Source organism: Oncorhynchus nerka, linkage group LG9b (genome assembly GCF_034236695.1).
Source record: "Oncorhynchus nerka isolate Pitt River linkage group LG9b, Oner_Uvic_2.0, whole genome shotgun sequence".
In the NCBI taxonomy this organism is placed as follows: Eukaryota; Metazoa; Chordata; class Actinopteri; order Salmoniformes; family Salmonidae; genus Oncorhynchus; species Oncorhynchus nerka.
The window spans coordinates 18,232,171-18,249,610 of record NC_088424.1 but is presented as its reverse complement, the minus strand read 5'-3'; the positions used below and the strand labels follow the sequence as shown (position 1 = coordinate 18,249,610).

General features: G+C 41.6%; 1 protein-coding gene across 1 annotated transcript in view; it reads right to left on the bottom strand.

Annotated features, from left to right (window-relative positions):
* The window catches only part of LOC115114364 (receptor-type tyrosine-protein phosphatase N2-like), a 212,412-nt gene that overhangs the window by 24,221 nt on the left and 170,751 nt on the right, over positions 1–17,440 (bottom strand). The window contains exons 15-16 of the mRNA XM_065013389.1: positions 6,693–6,905; positions 624–809 (exon numbers count right to left, since the gene is read on the bottom strand). Of these exons, the coding sequence (XP_064869461.1) occupies positions 624–809; positions 6,693–6,905 (399 nt within the window). The remainder of the gene's footprint in view (positions 1–623; positions 810–6,692; positions 6,906–17,440) is intronic.

Here is a 17,440-nt window from a genome sequence, read left to right as displayed (position 1 = left end):
GTAGAAACTGGGCTCAGTTGAGTAGCAGCACACATTACTATCTGTTGCCAGGGAGCTGTCCAATGGACTGAAGCTCACAGAGCTTTCTCTCACCTTACACTGCTGCTCCATTCAGAGGGCCGACTGGTGTGTGTGTGTGTGTGTGCGTGTGTGTGCGTGTCTGTGTGTCTCACATATTCCTGGTGTAAATCTCAGGGGCAATTAAGAGCTTCATGCCTATTGAACACATCCCAGGGCCCTTCTATCACATATTGTGAGGAGTGTGTAATGCATGTAGATAGAGCTATGTGAAGAACAGATATACACTGCAATTACAATGGTAGACAGAGTTATTCACAATCAATGAACATTTGAATATGTGGGAAGAGAAGACGTGGAAGAAGCATGCTCATAGAAATGCGGATGTAATGAGAGAGAGAGAGAGAGAGAGAGAGAGAGAGAGAGAGAGATGGAAAAAGAAGGACAGATGGAGAGAGGTAGAGAGAGAGAGAGAGAGAGAGAGAGAGAGAGAGAGAGAGAGAGAGAGAGAGATGGAAAAAGAAAGACAGATGGAGAGAGGTAGAGAGAGAGAGACACACAGACAGACAGTGATAGGGTGATTCAGTAGCGGTACGGATGTTTACCAGGATCATGTGACCAGTGGAGATGTCCATGTTAGAGTGGACGGGTTCCTCAGACCAGGAGGAGGTGGAGCTTCGTGCCGAGGGGCTGACGATGGGCCCCCCGTCGCTGAACTGGGGCGCCACACTGTGCATCGGCTCTGGACACTCCGCCGGCGGCTTGACCGACATCCGCTGACGACACAGTTCCTAGGAAGGGAGGAGGGACACAAGCACAGTTACAAAGTTAACTGAAGAACATGCTACTCTGTTCTTTTGAAATACAGGTTTTTCATATGCTAACGTTTCTTAAGACCTGCCATTACAAAACAATGGATTTTCTTTTGGTTTCTGATGGTAAACATTAAATAGTTTACTATTAGGCTTTCAAACGTAGACATTCCAAAGGCTGCTTCTTGAATGAGGTTCTCGTGTTACTGACCATCTCCAAGGAAACGGCAGCCGTCACTAAAGTTATGTCCCTGTTGTACACTACCTCGGTGGGCACATTCACAACCAATGGGGGTTTGACGGCTGTATTATAATGTTTGATACTGCGTATGTTAACATTTACAGATTGCATACTATCAGCGTCAACGACATACCAAAGGCTTACTATACAAAAGGCCTTCTGTGGTATAATTGGAGTATTTCTGTATTCCAGCGTGGGTTCAACCTGCTCTTTCAGCAATACTGAAGTATTATTCGAGAAATATTTAAGAAATACTGAAACAGTTATAACGTTTACTCCATGAGTTGAAATGATCTAATGCAGCTGGGGATGTAGCCAGAGGACGTCGAGCTGCACATGCTCCAGTCATTAGGAGAGCGATAACAATGATTAACACTGGCTGTGAGTGACATCACAAGCAATTTCATTACAGTTGATATCTTATCTTACTATTTATCCTTATCCTCCCTGTGACATTGATCCACTGGCTGTCCAAGCCATAACATTGGCAATTAGGTCTGTCTTTGTTTTACCAGCACCCATTCCCTCAGTACCATTCACTGGAATGAGTATGTGGTGTGCTACCACTCAGCTTCAGTTTAAGTACATATAATATCATTATAGAAAAATATACAAAACAAATACAGGAATCACATTATAGAGAAATACAGGAATCACATTATAGAGAAATACAGGAATCACATTATAGAGAAATACAGGAATCACATTATAGAGAAATACAGGAATCCAGCCAGTCATATTTCCAATCTATTAACATGCTATAAGTCGAGTGGCTTATAACCACTCAATTCTACAAAATATGTCAGTCTGCCTGCCTGCCTGCCTGTCTTTCCCAGCAGCCACCAGGTAAGACCTGCCTCTCCTCTCCCCCATCCCTCTGCTACAGCTCCATTCCAGACAGCCAGACAGCCGCACCATTACCGCAGGCTGTAACATTCACATTCCAACAACTCTACAGGGTGGACTTGGTGGTTACCACCATCAGTCCTAATTAAAAAGGCCCCATATGAAAATGGCCTCCCCTGAGATATTCAATTAGCTGCCTGCTAAAAACCCAAATGAAACAGACGAGGAGGAAAAAGAAAAACGTTCCACCAAGGTCAGGTTTAAATGAAATAAGACCTATTTACAGCTTTAGTATGGCACTGCCCAGGCCAAGGAGAAATGAACAGCGCTGTGTCCCAAATAGCACCATATTCCCTCTATAGTGTATTACCTTGTTTTTTTCAGAGCCTTGTCAAAAGTAGTGCACTATGTAGGTCAGAGTCTGGACAAAAGTAGTGCCCTATGTAGGGAATAGGGTGCCATTTGGGATGATCCCCTGGTGTCAGTCTGTTATACTGTATATGGTTGATCTCCATGTTATATTGCAGGATATGGAGAAATTCTCAAAACAAAAACCCTGGATTGATAGATAAATCTGTTCTCTGACATGTGAGCCTGAGACAGACATTGGAACAGTTGTCAGATGTTACATTATTCATTCCTTCAACTGATGAAAACAAGCTCTGAATGTGTTATCTAATATTTCGCACACGAAAATCTGGAATTGAACACAGATTTTTTGTTAAAGTTTACCTTGTAAAAATCGATTAGATGATGGAAATGTATTCCAATGCATTTGGTTCAGATGATACAGAACGCACTAGCTATCTCACAAAATAAAGTCTGGCCTGACATAAAATAATATCATTATCTTCTATCATTTGATTTCAAATACACAGACAGAAAGACACAAGAGCCCTATGAGTCACTAAATAGGGAATAGGGTACCATTTGGGAAGCAACCATATACCATCCTGGGCAGTGGAAGTATCTGTGAAGAGTGGCCAGTGTAGGCCAGCTTCTGATCTCGGTAAACCCAGTCTTGTGTAAATGTTCAGAAGCTCGATTAAGTTCTGGGTCCATACGTGTTAAGAGAAGAGATAGAACGAGGATCGGAACCAGAACAAAGTGCCCCAACCTCTCTCTTTGCAAGTCTTTGGGCCAAATGTCCCCTCCCCATCTGAAATCGAAAGATGCTAACACCTGCGAAGTCGTGATTCTTCCAAATAACCAGCGCTGAAAATCCCAAGCCCCGGAACTAATGCTGCTCGTGATCTCACGCATCCCTTTGTACCATGACAGATCTATGGTACCATTTATGTTGACGTAGTCTGTCACTGAGAGACTAGCGAGCCTCCCAACACCAGTCCATGGTAGCATCTCAAATGGAGCCCCATTCCCTGTATAGTGTACTACACTGTAAAGGCATGAATGGCATGATCCAAAATGACGCTTTGGTTCGACCAACCTATGCTATTCAACTTGTCTGAAATAAAAGAACTCATTTGACCGATCAATGTGATTTTTTTTCTATTGAATAAAAGCTTCTTAATTGCTTTCAACACCTTATGCGCATTGCATAGACGGGTGGGTTGTTTAGCAACAAAAACGATGCGTGTGCAACTTTGGCGGCAAAACAGACAAGGTTGAAAACTAGATTTAGTCACCAAATGTTTATTGTAAACATAAAAAATAAAAAAAGCACAATACATCAATACAGTGGTTGATTAGCTAGCTAGGGAATTGTATATATTAGCATAGCTGTGACATAAGTCACCTCCAAACAAGACATGGCGTCAAGAACAATATACAACTAACTGAAACCAACCTACGATTCCCCACACGGCAGCTATCTGACTGTTCAGAATCAGAAAAACACACAGCCTTCTGCCTCTGCAATGCGCGCACATCATTTTTGTGACGTTGTCAGGCAAACCGTCGTCTATAGCGGTGTGGGAAATGTAGCGGTGTGGGACATGTAGCGGTGTGGGAAATGTAGCGGTGTGGGAAATGTAGCGGTGGGGGAAATGTAGCGGTGTGGGAAATGTAGCGGTGGGGGAAATGTAGCGGTGTGGGAAATGTAGCGGTGGGGGAAATGTAGCGGTGGGGGAAATGTAGCGGTGGGGGAAATGTAGCGGTGTGGGAAATGTAGCGGTGGGGGAAATGTAGCGGTGTGGGAAATGTAGCTGTAGCGGTGTGGGAAATGTAGCGGTAGCGGTGTGGGAAATGTAGCGGTGGGGGAAATGTAGCGGTGTGGGAAATGTAGCGGTGTGGGAAATGTAGCGGTGGGGGAAATGTAGCGGTGTGGGAAATGTAGTGGTGTGGGAAATGTAGCTGTAGCGGTGTGGGAAATGTAGCGGTGGGGGAAATGTAGCGGTGTGGGAAATGTAGTGGTGTGGGAAATGTAGCTGTAGCGGTGTGGGAAATGTAGCGGTGTGGGAAATGTAGCGGTGTGGGAAATGTAGCGGTGGCAGCCTATTCAAATATTTGGAGGCGTGGCTTATTGGGACAGTGGATACAAAATAACCCGTTAGATTTCCAAATTTGGGGCCAATATAACTAAAACTGTTATGCACAGAATGTGCTTGAGGTCATTATGTCGTGATTTTTAACCAACTTAATTTCATGATTTACAAGGATTTGGTTTCGTTGCTTTAGAAATGTGGGAATTCAAAAAGTGAAAAATCTACTTGGAACAAGATTAAACAATGGGTTGCATTTACATTAAATATTAGTTTGTATTTATGTCATTTATTAGGCTTTGCCCATGTGCTAAAACAAACAAAGGCCCTCTGACTCAATATGGTGGAGAGCGAGAGAGAGAGAGAGAGAGAGAGAGAGAGAGAGAGAGAGAGAGAGAGATTGTAAATATACATAATATGACCTATGTAATGTCTTTATTGTTTTGAAACTTCTGTATGTGTAATGTTTACTGTTAATTTTTATTGTTTATTTCACTTTTGTATATTATCAACCTCACTTGCTTTGGCAATGTTAACACATGTTTCTCATGCCAATAAAGCCCCTTGAATTTAATTGAGAGAGATGCGGAAGGCCAGAGAGGGATAACATCAACCTCAGTAAACAGTTCAACAGGCAGTTCCCGTGTTTCTCTTGGAAATCCAGGGGACTGGAGACTGGCTGACAGACAAGCATCATCCACAATATAGGGACAGCAGGCAGCCTGTCAATCAAGTGTTTCTCTTTCAGTGTCAACCAGTTGAACATCATATTTTCATATCACAGGACAATATGGCTGACAACTTAGAAACGCTGAGACCTAAGGCATAGAGATTTCTGTGATATATATATATGTGTGTGTGTGTGTGTGTGTGTGTGTGTGTGTGTGTGTGTGTGTGTGTGTGTGTGTGTGTGTGTGTGTGACCATGGCCTCAGAGGCTCAGACAGACGCACCCAGGGCCTGGGTCATTAGCATGCAGTGAGGTTGTGAGAATGTAAGTGTGACTCAGTGATGTGTGTGTGTGTGTGTGTGTAGTACGGTCGTCAAACTGCCCGCTGCTACCCTTCTGGTTTAATTGCATGTAGCTTTAAAGAGTTCCCTGCTCCCTTGTGCTGGGCCAGCGCGCGCACACACACACACACACACACACACACACACACACACACACACACACACACACACACACACACACACACACACACACACACACACACACATACACACACACCCACACAGGCGTACATTCAATTCAGTCAAGGGAATCCTTCTATATATCCTTAGGATGGATGCTACACAGCTACTATGAGAGTGTAACATAGCAGCAAAGGGATAACAACAAAGCATTGTATTGTAATTTCATGTGTAGTATGTTAGTGAAATGACTTAATATCAAAATATACAATATTGGCATTAGTCTTAGTTGCATGGCCAAGGTGTTAAATGCCTTAGGAAAAGCTACTGACTCGTAATCAAAGTCTGTAAAGGCCCAGTAAACATCAATTAAGCGGAAATGTGCAGGAGCCCAGCAGTAAGTGGATTATGAAAAATATGTAAGACTAATAAAACTATCCAGCCACCTTGTTGGTCAATATGAAATACATCCAAATATGTCACAGTCAAATAGAATATATTTGAAAGTAGAAAGAAACATTAAAGTTGAATACCCTAAGCTAGTATTATTTATACGTATTAGAATGACTTGAGGACAGCACCTAAAGTGCTGTAAAAGGTAAGTACCAAAGAGAAGGGCTGTGGCCCTGCTCATTCTAAAAGGAATGCTCACAGGACCACTCTCATTTAAACAGATCAGGGAGAATATGGTCAGTGGCAGACATTTATATCTAATTCTTTGCTTAAAAAGGCACTTAATAATGGATTCTATAAATTGAATTTCACAACTGGACTTTCAGGCCGTAGGATAATTACACCTGTTAGAGAGGGGAATTGAAATGACTACCAGCACAGACAGACAATGCCACCCGCAAACCTGTTGGGTTCATATCGTTTTCCATTTTCCAAATTCCTAAATGCTCAAAAAGGAATGGAAGAAATGCATACTACTCTACAAATGAAAAATGAAATGAAAAATGAAAAAGTAAATTACACCACAAACCACAAGTAGATAAACAAGTGTAACACAGGAGGTTGGTGGCACCGTAATTGGGGAGGATGGTCTCGTGGTTATGGCTGGAGCAGAATAGTTGCAATGGTATTAAATACCATGTGTTTGATGCCATTTCATTTGCTCCGTTCCAGCCATTAATATGAGCCGTCCTCCCCTCACCAGCCTCCTGTGAAGTGTACACAACATAACGTCTGATATATATTCTCCTACTTGATAGGTGGACGTAGCATCGCTGCCTGTGTCTGTTCCCAGGCTGGTGAGTTTCTCCTTGAGCTTGAGGTAAGAGTGGTGTCGGAGGCAGTAGACCACGATGGAGGCCAGCAGCACAGCCACGATGCAAAGGATAGACACCACTGTCAGGATCAGGAACTTGGCGGACTCGGCTGCGCTGTACTTGGTGGGAATCTGGCTGATCTGGCTTCTCTGTAGGAGAGAGTGAGGGAAAGAGAGAGGGAGAGAGAGATGGAGTGAGGGAGGGAGGGAGGGAGGAGTGAGAGAGGGTGGGGGGAGAGGGAGATGGAGAAAGAGAGGGAGAGGAAGGGATGAGAGAGAGAGAGGTGGGGGCGGGGGGGGGGGGGGGGGATTACACATGATATAATGGTGACGTTGTGTTTTCAGACTCAAGTGTTTTTGCTCCATCATATGTGTCCAATAGTGCACGGACCACATCAACTCCCCAAAATGTAGATTATTAAGGAATATATTGAATAAAATAACAAATATTTAGAATGTATTAACCCAACCACTATTAGCTTCACCTGACACAGTAGTTTACCTGCTGTATTTTCCTATGACATCATTACAAACAGAAGGACATTTGACTAGTAGCCAATGACTTGTCGAGTACCTACAACCTGTCAAGCATTTAATCACTGCCAAACACGTATCTAAAGCAAACTTTAGGATTCATTTAGCCTACTTCATTTTAACCAGTACATTGCTAGGAATAAATCCCACTATAGACAGAGTGCTCAATTCAAACACCATATAAACCTATGCCCAAGTAGGCTACATAGGGAAAAAGCACTACATGCACTAAAACATATAAAGAAGGGAAATTCATTATGTTGTTCATTAAAAGCAGACCATCTTACTGCTACATGGAGTTCATTTCAGAGGCCAGTGATCTGGGATAATGGTTGTGTTCCATTCTACCCGGGGTATGTCCCAAATGGCACCCTGTTCCCTTTATGGTGCACTACTTCTGTGAGCAGGGCCCATAGGGAATAGGGTGCCATTTGGGACACAGGCCCCGGCCACGGTGAATCAACAATAGCTTGATAATTCTCTCTCATTAGAGACAGCATAAATGATGTTAGCAACAATACGGAGCAGGGGGGACGAGTGAAGAGACGGGATTGCAATTTGCAGCTCTCAACTACCAGATCAACAATTCCCCCTTTTTTTTTTACAGAATGATCAAAAATAAATAGTGAAAAAAGCTTGGCTTGACTCTGCTGCTTGCTTCAAGAGAGGAATAATTAGCAAACCATTTTTTTTCCTTATTATTTTTTACATCCTCTTTGTAGTGTTACAAAAAAATGCATTTACAACCCCCCTCTCTCACACCATTATGAATGCCTGACTAGGTTATTCATGATCTTGTTCTAATAGTCATTTTATGCTATGTATTCAGCCTGCCACATTCGATTTTCTACCTTGTCTTACATTGCAGAAAAGCAAGGCCCTCATTTAAAGTTCAGGCTCATTTTATCTCTGCATCATAAAGACCTAGCAAGAAAATATTGGTGGAACGTGTGTCAGTCGGTGGCAGGCCAGGGGTCGTAGGGATTAGGGCCGGACCAGTCTGCATCCCAATTAATGGAAATGTGTGTTAAAAAAAAGGCCGTGGCGGCATCCCAAATCACACCCTATTCCCTATAAGCTCTACTTTTGACCAGGGCTTTGGTCAAAGTGGTGCACTGTATAGGGAATAGGGTGTGATTTGGGACACAGATTGTGAGATGGGCCCTGCTTGGGCCTGCCTGCCTGTCACAGACGTGTAAGCCCCTAGGAGGTGGAAGGTTGGAAGGGGTGGCCACTGAATGCTGCACAAGGATTGTTCTGGAATGCCTTGTGTTGTGAGGCTGTGAGACAGGGTACCCCGCCACTACAGTGAACGGTATAGATCTATTCCCTCTGATTTCATTCATAGCTGGCTGTATTCAGCACCTTAAAAGAACGGATGCAGAAAGCTCTACAAAGGGAGACAACAGTTTCCCAATGCTTTGTGGGGTCCAATTTGCCTGGGAGCATTAATCTCTACTGTAAAGCCTGGTTGCATGGTAATGTGATTGTGTTAAAAGGAAACAGTGGGAAACTCTCCTCTCTATCAGTCTCACCGAGGCCCTCAGTGCTAGCATGAAAAATAGCATTTCTCAGTCTAAAAAATATGATATTATTTTCTAAAGATTAAATTCTAAAAGATTCTAAGCAGTGTTTCCACTGACCTTCTCTCAGTCTCAGAGAGAGAAAAAAATACCGTAACACTCTTACAGAAAAATATGACTAAATAAACTGGGCAGAATGTTTATTGTAGCCACTCACTAATAATACATTTGAACTGCATGACACACTTGCTTTGATTCCAGTAATCTTCTGCAAAATATATATTTCCACGGACCCCCACCCTCCCCAAAAAAGATAAGAATAATTTCATTATTTTGTCAAATTAAATTTCATAGAGATGGATCAATGGCATCTTGCTTGGATAGTAATAGCCATACTTAGTTTCCAAACTGTAACTGTTCAGTCTTCCCTCACTGGACAGATGCTTATGCTGCCCTCTCTATTGATTCAAACAAATGTAGCCTGACTTCAACTGCTTGCCGTTAAATCACATCTATGAAAAATGAGGAGCTAAGATTCTGATTTGTGGTGCAGAACCACAGAACCAGATGCTGTGGCATAGAAAAAATGTAGAATAATTGAAAAGCAAAAAGCTTGCTGAGGGAGAATGTTCGAAGTAAATATGTGTATCGTGTGTGTGATTATTATCTGAAGGCCTACATTTTTTTTATGCATCTACAAAAAAAATACCACAACAAGAGAATGTTTGACCTTTTCATTGGTACAGTATAAAGGAAGCATAAAATAGATATTACCAGGCAGGCCAGCCAGACAGACAAAAAGGCAGAATCTTCTCTTCAATATTGCAGCTCCAGGGCCTTCCTTTCCGCCTCTCTCTCCAAAGGCTTAGCACTTTCAATCAAATGACATGGCAACATCTTGACGCACAGGGCCGTGTAAGATTAAATCCCATTATATATGGAAAGAAATGCCCCAAAAATTGCATTTCTTAATTATGTTTGGTGATACAAAAATAGATACAAAAATAAATACAAATGTGTGCCAATAAAAATCATTATAAAATAGTTTTTCTGAAATTGACACACATTTCCTTGCAAACAAATGTGGTATGAAGACCATTTGTAGTCTGATATCTAATGTTTTACATAATATGAATCACTTAGGTTACTGTTGGGTTTTTAACTTACACTTGCCTAGTTCAATTGTAGGCCAGAAATATTTTGTTTCAACACTGCTTAATGCATGCAAAAAAAAAATGATTAAGCTGAAAAAATGGTCTCACATAGCAAAGGGGAAGGGAGTTCCTTTCATGCCGAGAGGTCTATTGTCCATCTGTCCTGAAGCAATTGTACTTGCAAATTTCAATTTCACATAGGCAAACGTGATCTGACATACACAGCTCCTCCTCAGCATGCTTTGGAGAAAAAGCATTAGCATAGCCGTCAAGGATGGATGCTGCACACTCTGGGGTCAAGCTTTTCATTTCAACACCTATCAGATGTAGGTGAGTGTGCCCAAAATAACACTGATTCTCCCGAGAGAAACAATAGTTTAGAGGCTACAATAATCTGAAGAAAGAGAGGGAAACGATACTTAATGATCCGAGGGTTGTTGAAATTAAAAACCATGCAGAATGTATGCAGATGCACCTGTTCAAATGTATGTATTATCGCTGTAAAATTGTCAGCATATAAAAGACAAGTGTATTTCTCATACAATCCATAGGTTATACGGGTTTACAGTATGATGAGAGAAAACTGTTAACTAAGCAAGGTCTGAATTCTGTTCTATAGCGGGACATAGAAAATAAAGTCACTAAAACTCTTCAATTCCATAAGCTTAAAAACATGGATTTATTTTCACCATTATTTTAACAGGGAGTCATATTGAAACCCAGGTCTCTTCTTCTCTCTTATAAAAATTAGAGACCCCTCCGAGTAAATCCCATCCAGCCCTTATAGTTTTTAAATTCTAGTATGTGAACTAGAAGGCATAGAGAGAGGGCTTGAGTTGAGGGATGTTGGTTGGCTTGGTGAGGGGGTATGAAAGATTAGTGAGGCTACCTTAGACAAAAGGCAGATGGATTTCTACAGCTCTGGCTTATTCTAAATCATTGAATAAAGGTCAGGGGGAGAGAGGCGTCTAACTATTGTTTTCAGCCAGCTACTGTGAGGAAACAATGATCTCTCCATAACCTCGGATAATACAATGCCTTTGAAAAGTTCACCCCCATTTACAAAACCTTTCAGCAAACAGGCATGCACACACACACACACACACTTTTCAAGAGAATAATTTAACGATTCACTAGTGTATAAATTGTTAACACAATTTACCACACATATCAATCATATTATATATACATATATATATCCACACATACATTATATATATGTATAATATATATAATATATATATCCACACACACATTATATATATGCCTACTCTACTGGAAGTTGTTTCCATTCTATTCAGTTCTTTGGATCTCAGTCCGCCAAACTGTCAAACATAGATAGCCTATAACGTTGATATGTACACTCATATTGTGATGCATGATGGTCCTCCAAATTAATCATTTGTACACACCATTAAAACAAGTAAATTCTCCATATAAATGACAACATGAAGTGCCACCATTGCAGGCATAATAACTGTTCTATATTTCAATAAGGTCTGTTCACTTCAATATATCAGAATAACACATAATAAATAGACTAGATAAACAAAAATAACCACCCCAAAATTACATTTTTGAACAGTTTTGATTCAAATATAAAAGACTGTGTCTAGGCTACAGAAATATGCACTGAGTTGACCCCTGGCAACTGTGAGCCGTCAATCTTCTTAATGCGTAAACTCCAGGTAGGCTACACAGTGCCCCGCGCATTAACTTCAGATTTCTATAGAAGAGTGGTCAAAATAGGTCGAAATGTGAGAGAAATAAATAACAAATACGAGCCTACTGAATTTATATTTCAGGTTATGGTTAATTAATATATACTGATACCAACAGAGGATTAGGCATGTTCACCATATGAAATACAACAACGTCATGCGTAATGCGCAATTATCCAAAAAGACCAGCAGGCTATAGCCTATGTATGACAAAACAAAATAGGTTAATATATAAGTATATGAACTCGAAACACAATCAAAATAATCTTATCCAAGTCCATTTGGATGATTATCACCAATAGACCACATGCACTTGCTGAACATGAGATATCTCGAGATAGAGAGAAGTGAAGCCAAGCGGTGTGGCAATAATGCGTCGCCTAATCTGATACGAGTATTTACCCAAATTCATGTTGAGATGTTACAGAGATTCCTTGAGCTTCAGCTATTCCACCCGAGAGCACGCACGACACGGCAGTCGCTGCATAGACACTAGCAGCGGCGGTAACATCAGCGTGAATGACTCCTCTCACTCCGTTCTTTCGTCTTTCAAAAGTTCACAGTCTCTCTCTTCCATTCAATTCAGCCGTGACAAAGGCGCACGGCAGCGGTTGTTCTGACCGGTAAGCCTTCTCCTCAAATGAGGTGAAAGCTTGGAGAAAAATAAAATACACCAATAGCTATTTTTTTCCTTGACAAACTCTTTATAGAGAAACCTCAACCATACCAGCACGCTACTCCCGCGGAAAGGAGTGGTGGAGATGTGTGTGGGTGATGATTTATTCGCTTTGGACAAAGTAGGGGATCGAGCCCCTCCTTATATTCAGCGGCCCTCGGGTCCCTGTCTGTACCACATGTCACATCCAATGGTTGCTATGGTGATGCCTCCACATGTTGCCGACTGTGTAGCGAAAGCTTGAGGAGAGCTCAGAGCTGGCTGTTGAAAAGCTTGTCGGGAATATGAATGGATCCTGCGCTTGCCTGCCTCTCATTTGTACAATAATTGTTATATTTATTTATATTTAGTTTCTTTCTTGGATATTCAATTATTGGAAATAAATGGGTTGAACCACACACATATATATATACACATATACACACACACACACACATATATATATATATGGGTTGATTCTCAACCTATGGGTTGAGAATCATCCTTTAGTTGTTCAACTGTAGGCTATAGCTTACTCTGTACATGTTATCCCCAGATTTACAGTAAGCCTACTATGCTACTTAACTGTAGCCTACCTTATCATTCATCTGTAAAAAAATATATATATATATATTTCCATCATTAAAAGTAAAACTTGACAACTATTATTTATTCCTGCTGTCTTGTGCCAGTCCTGCCGACACAAAACGATGTATCTGATTTTGGTATTGCATTTGCCAGCCTTGACCATGCACTGCAGTAGTGACTCACAGTGTCCTATCCTCAAAATACCTAGGTATGTAGAGAGAGGGAGAAGAGACTTATTTCGCTACAGTACACACAGGGACAAACATCCCTCCAAAAACCAATCAACACATACTGCTAATTAGTTATTATCACAGAAAGGGCTGATCCTATGGAGGGCAACAGCTGCAGAAAACATGGGGGAAGGAAGGCTGGGTGTCTGGGTCTGAGAAACCAGGAGGGGGGGGGGGCACGTGGATCAGAGGGGAGAGAAAGGGTTAAAGAACGTCACAAATGGCATCCTTTTTCCCTACACATTGCACTACTTTTGACATCCGGTAAAATATTGTGCACACCTCTGGTCAAAAGTAGTGCACTATATAGGGGAATGGGTGTCATTTGGGACACAGCCTTAGAACAGGAGGGAAGGAGATCCTGTCTAATGCAGACGACAAGACTTGGTAGGACTCTTCAGTTTATCTTTCTATTCAGGCCCAACTCCTCCTGTGTTGGTCCATTGTTCTCCTGTGTGACAGCTGGAGGTGACAGGCTCAGCACAGGGACAAAACCAGGCCCTTTCACTCTGCACCGGGCTGCAATCGGACAAACAGAAAGGACGCCACAGCCAGCTACAGCTTACAGCTCCAATATCTCATTTCCCCCTTAGCAGCATGCAAACGCTTTCCATTAGGATAGGCTGGCTAGCCCAGGGTTTTTCTCCCTCTAAGCAGCATCTTAAAACGCTAAAGTAAGAAGAGCATATGTGGTGGATTAAACAGAGTTAAAAAAGGCAAAAATATATTGGAATGTATGAATGTTTATTTATTTACTATCCAATAGCTTCCTCTCCGACTGAGGTACCAAAAGCGGTAAGTTCCCTGACCTCTCGTGTCCATGATGCTACGGCAATTCGTTTTCTTTTCACATTTCCATTTGTGTGAGCCTAACCAGTGAAATGAGAGACTGTGCACCAAGACTAATATCCTTCAATGGGAAAACTAGGTTTCAGTGTAACTTCTTTTGCCAAGCTGACAGCACAAATTCAGTAGTGGACCACCAAACTAATCTGTCCACCTTTTAGACACCACTCATTTCCCATCCCCCACAACCCCCCGTGTCTCTTGGTATTACGATCAAAACAAACGTGCAACGCAAAAGCCTGAATATGTCTCAAATGGTACCCTGTTCCCTATATAGTGCACTACTTTTGACCAGGGCCCATAGCTAACCTTAATGACACCTGCAAGATAGGCTAAAGTACATTATTACGCATAAATAACATCTGGCCAGTGGCCTCCACATCCTCTCTCTGCTGCTGACAAACCAACTGTGACGAGGCATTTCATATGGGCAGAGGGGCTCTATAGTGATAGTGAAAAGGCTTGGACACAGAGAGAATAAGCAAGCTAAGGAAGCCTTTTTCCTCTGGAGTCCGGGTGCTTCTTCACGCTGCTCAATTTTCCACCTTGTGAAGTGAGCTTAGGTAGGTGTGTGTCTGCATCCCAAATGGTGCCCTATTCCCTATATAGTGCACTACTTTTGTGAGCCCTGGTCAAAAGTAGTGCACTATATAGGACACAGGGTGCCATTTGGGATACAGGCACACCTACCTAAGCTCACTTCACAAGGTGGAAAATTGCATGACAAGCAAGCCTACATAACCAGTGTGTGTGTGTGTGTGTATGTGTGCGCTGGAGAGACTGGCTGGGTTCAAGCTCAGTCTGTAGTCTGACAGGCGTCTCCAGGATTTCAACCCAAATAGAGCATTTCATGCTGTGTGCTTGATTTCACAACCCAGGTCACATAGACCTTGGTTTTTCACATAATCATTCCTTTTAAAAAGAGGGTTAATAACGTACTCTATCCTTTCAATTTTGATCATCACTTTGCAGAAGAGAATAAAATAACAGGGCCACCTTGGAATAATAGTTATTTTCTCACAATTAATTCTCAAATAAAGAATCAAATGATCATGAATGATCAATTCTTACACAGTCACACCCTTTATTCCATGGTTATAAGCATCAATTGTTTCCAGAATGTAGGATTTAGTGGTAGTAGTACTAGTAGAAGTAGCAGTAGTAGTGGTAGTGGTAGTAGTGGCCCCCCAATGGTGGAACAAACTCCCTCACGACGCCAGGACAGCGGAGTCAATCACCACCTTCCGGAGACACCTGAAACCCCACCTCTTTAAGGAATACCTAGGATAGGATAAAGTAATCCTTCTCACCCCCCTTAAAAGATTTAGATGCACTATTGTAAAGTGACAGTTCCACTGGATGTCATAAGGTGAACGCACCAATTTGTAAGTCGCTCTGGATAAGAGCGTCTGCTAAATGACTTAAATGTAATGTAAATGGTAGTAGTAGTGGTAGTGGTAGTGGTAGTGGTAGTGGTAGTAGTAGTGGTAGTGGTAGTAGTGGTAGTGGTAGTAGTGGTGGTAGTGGTAGTAGTAGTATTAGTAGTGATAGTGGTATTGGTAGTGGTAGTAGTGGTAGTAGTAGCAGTGGTAGTAGTAGTGGTAGTAGTAGTAGTTGTAGTAGTAGAAGTAGTGGTAGTGGTGGTAGTAGTAGTGGTAGTGGTTGTAGTGGTAGTATTAGTAGTAGTAGTAGTAGTGGTAGTAGTAGTAGTGGTAGTGGTAGTAGTAGTAGTGGTAGTAGTAGTACTACTGGTAGTAGTAGTACTGGTAGTAGTGGTAGTGGTAGTAGTAGTAATAGTGATAGTGGTGTTGTTGGTAGTGGTAGTAGTAGTGGTAGTGGTAGTAGAAGTAGTAGTGGTAGAAGTATTAGTGGTAGAAGTAGTAGTAGAAGTGGTAGGAATGGTAGTAGTAGTAGTATTAGTAGTGATAGTGGTATTGGTAGTGGTAGTAGTGGTAGTAGTAGCAGTGGTAGTAGTAGTGGTAGTAGTAGTAGTTGTAGTAGTAGTAGAAGTAGTGGTAGTGGTGGTAGTAGTAGTGGTAGTGGTTGTAGTGGTAGTATTAGTAGTGGTAGTAGTAGTAGTGGTAGTGGTGGTAGTAGTAGTACTACTGGTAGTAGTAGTACTGGTAGTAGTGGTAGTGGTAGTAGTAGTAATAGTGATAGTGGTGTTGTTGGTAGTGGTAGTAGTAGTGATAGTAGAAGTAGTAGTGGTAGAAGTATTAGTGGTAGAAGTAGTAGTAGAAGTGGTAGGAATGGTAGTAGTAGTAGTATTGGCAGAAGAAGTAGTTGTATTAGTGGTAGAAGTAGTAGTGGTAGTAGTGGTAGTAGTAGTAGTAGTGGTAGTGGTGGTAGCAGTGGTAGTAGTAGTAATGGTAGTGTCAGTAGTAGTAGTAGTTGTAGTAGTAGTAGTAGTAGTGGTAGTAATGGTGGTAGAAGTAGTAGTGGTAGAAGTATTAGTGGTAGAAGTAGTAGTGGTAGTGGTAGTAGTAGTAGTGGTGGAATAAGTAGTGGTAGAAGTATTTGTGGTAGTAGTAGTGGTAGTAGTGATAGTGGTAGTGGTAGTAGTAGTGGTAGACATAGTAATGTTAGTAGAAGTAGTATTGATAGAATAAGTAGTGGTAGAAGTATTAGTGGTAGAAGTAGTAGTGGTAGTAGTAGCGGTAGAAGTAGAAATAGTAGTAGTAGTAGTAGTATTGGTGGAAGAAGTAGTGGTATTAGTGGTAGAAGTTGTAGAAATAGTTGTAGTAGTGGTAGTAGTGGTAGTAGTAGTAGTGGTAGTAATGGTAATAGAAGTAGTAGTGGTAAAATAAGTAGTGGTAGAAGTATTAGTGGTAGTAGTAGTGGTAGTGGTAGTAGTAGTGGTGGTAGTAGTAGTGGTAGTGGTAGTATTACTGGTAGTAGTGATATTAGTGATAGTGGTAGTAGTAGTAATAGTGATAGTGGTGTTGGTGGTAGTGGTAGTGGTAGTAGTAGTAGTAGTATTGGCAGAATAAGTAGTTGTATTAGTGGTAGAAGTAGTAGTGGTAGTAGTAGTAGTGGTAGTGGTAGTAGTGGTAGTAGTAGTAATGGTAGTGGCAGTAGTAGTAGTAGTAGTAGTAGTAGTGGTAGTAATGGTAGTATAAGTAGTAGTGGTAGTAGAAGTAGTGGTAGTAGTAGTGGTAGTAGTAGTGGTAGTGGTAGTAATGGTAGTAGAAGTAGTAGTGGTAAAATAAGTAGTGGTAGAAGTATTAGAAGTATTTGTGGTAGTAGTAGTGGTAGTAGTGGTAGTGGTTGTAGTGGTAGTAGTGGTAGTGGTTGTAGTGGTAGTAGTAGTAGTAGTAGTGGTAGTAGTAGTGTTGGTAGTGGTAGTAGTGTTAGTAGTGGTAGTAGTAGTAGTGGTGGTAGTAGTGGGAGTGGTAGCAGTAGTACTACTGGTAGTAGTAGTACTGGTAGTAGTG